Here is a 1551-nt window from a genome sequence, read left to right on the forward strand (position 1 = left end):
ATAGCTTGAGGCTCTGTCTCCAATAAATAAATAAATAAAAACATATTTGATTCATGGTGATGGAGAACAGTATTTATATAACTGTAATTTACTAGAATTCCCAGAAAAATTTGGCCCCTAATGAAATATCAATAATGGTATTTTCCCCCCTAATTCGCATTCATTCTCTCTCTCTCTCTCTCTCTTTTTTTTTAAAACAGGGTCTTCCTCTGTTGCCTAGGCTGGAGTGCAGTGGTATCACATTTCACTGCAACCTCAAACTCCTGGCTCAAATCTCCGTAGTAGCTGGGACTATAGGTGCTGGCCACCATGCCTGGCTAATTTTTTTTATTTTTGGTAGAGACAAAGTCTTAGTACATTGCTCAGGGTGATTTCAAACTCCTGACCTCTCAAAGCAATCCTCCCACCATGGCCTCCCAAAGTACTGGGATTACTGGTGTGAGCCATCATGCCCAGCTTTTTCTTTCTTTATTGCAGTGCTTTTAGATATTACAGAAGGTATCCAAAGTAAAAGTTGTCTGACCCTTGGTTTAAAAGGTAGTTTTATTTTCCTCTTAACTACTCAATTATCTTATTCTACAGATCTCAGTGAATTTGGCTCCTTTGGGTTTCCTTTCTACCCTCAGATAAGTGCTAATTGAGAGTAGGTTGATTGCACATAGGACAAGAAGAAAGATCATTGGTTCTTAAAGTTGACAAGTCATTTGAGGCAGAGAATCACATAATTGGAGGCATTTGGCTCTACTGAGTATATATAATCTCAATGATTGACCTTTTTTCCCCATCTGTTTTTAGATCTGTTACCATTGGGATGATAACCTGAGGACCCCCACTGGAAATCTCCAATCTTTTGAAAACCCGGAAGTGAGGAGTGTGCACGGATGCTGAATGTTTGGGAATGAGAGGATGAGTGAGTGAGGCTTGAAAACACACCACATTGAAAATCCTGCCACAGCAGCAGTCGCAGCTGCCAACAGCAGCGCTGTTAGTGAGCAAAGTAAGCACTGACTTCATAGAAAACCATAACATCGGCCATCTTGGAAAAGAGAAAAACAATGGATTTACTTATTAAAAAAGAAAGAAAGAAAAAGAAAGAAAGCAAGCTATCTCTTCCCAGGAGAGGCTAGAACTAGCTTTTCTGTCTTTTGGCCGGTGCCGAGTGGAATGACTGGTTTTGGGAGAGAAGGAGGGACTGGGTTCAGCTGTGGTGCTTTGTTGTAAAAGGCAGCCTTGCCTTTGCTACTGAGGAGAAAGATGGAGCCTGGGTCTCAAGCCCCCCTTCGCTGTACCTTTGCCATACGGTACTGTATGCTTGCCGGCTAGAAGGAGGGTGCGGAGTTTTTTTAAAGTCTGAGAATGAATGTGTGTGAGTGAGGCGGTATCCACATTCTCAACTTCAAGTCGTTGCAGTTTCTTTTTCCCAGAAAATAAGGGGTTAGATGTTGCATTTCATAAAACTAACTGAAGTTCTGTCTACTGATGCAGCACAAGAGATGTAAAAAAAAAAAAAAAAAAAAAAAAAAAAAAAAAAAGGAAAAATGCTTAATATTT

The 1551-nt window shown here is 40.4% G+C and overlaps 1 protein-coding gene across 1 annotated transcript in view; it reads left to right on the forward strand.

Moving 5' to 3' along the window:
- KPNB1 (karyopherin subunit beta 1) overlaps nucleotides 1-1551 on the forward strand; it is a 37123-nt gene that overhangs the window by 33215 nt on the left and 2357 nt on the right. Inside the window, exon 22 of the mRNA XM_003786443.2 lies at nucleotides 796-1551. This exon is cut by the window's right edge and continues 2357 nt beyond it. Coding sequence (XP_003786491.1) covers nucleotide 796 — 1 coding nt within the window. The 3' untranslated portion in view covers nucleotides 797-1551. The remainder of the gene's footprint in view (nucleotides 1-795) is intronic.

Source organism: Otolemur garnettii, unplaced genomic scaffold (genome assembly GCF_000181295.1).
Source record: "Otolemur garnettii isolate 467f Iridium unplaced genomic scaffold, OtoGar3 scaffold00018, whole genome shotgun sequence".
Taxonomy (NCBI): Eukaryota; Metazoa; Chordata; class Mammalia; order Primates; family Galagidae; genus Otolemur; species Otolemur garnettii.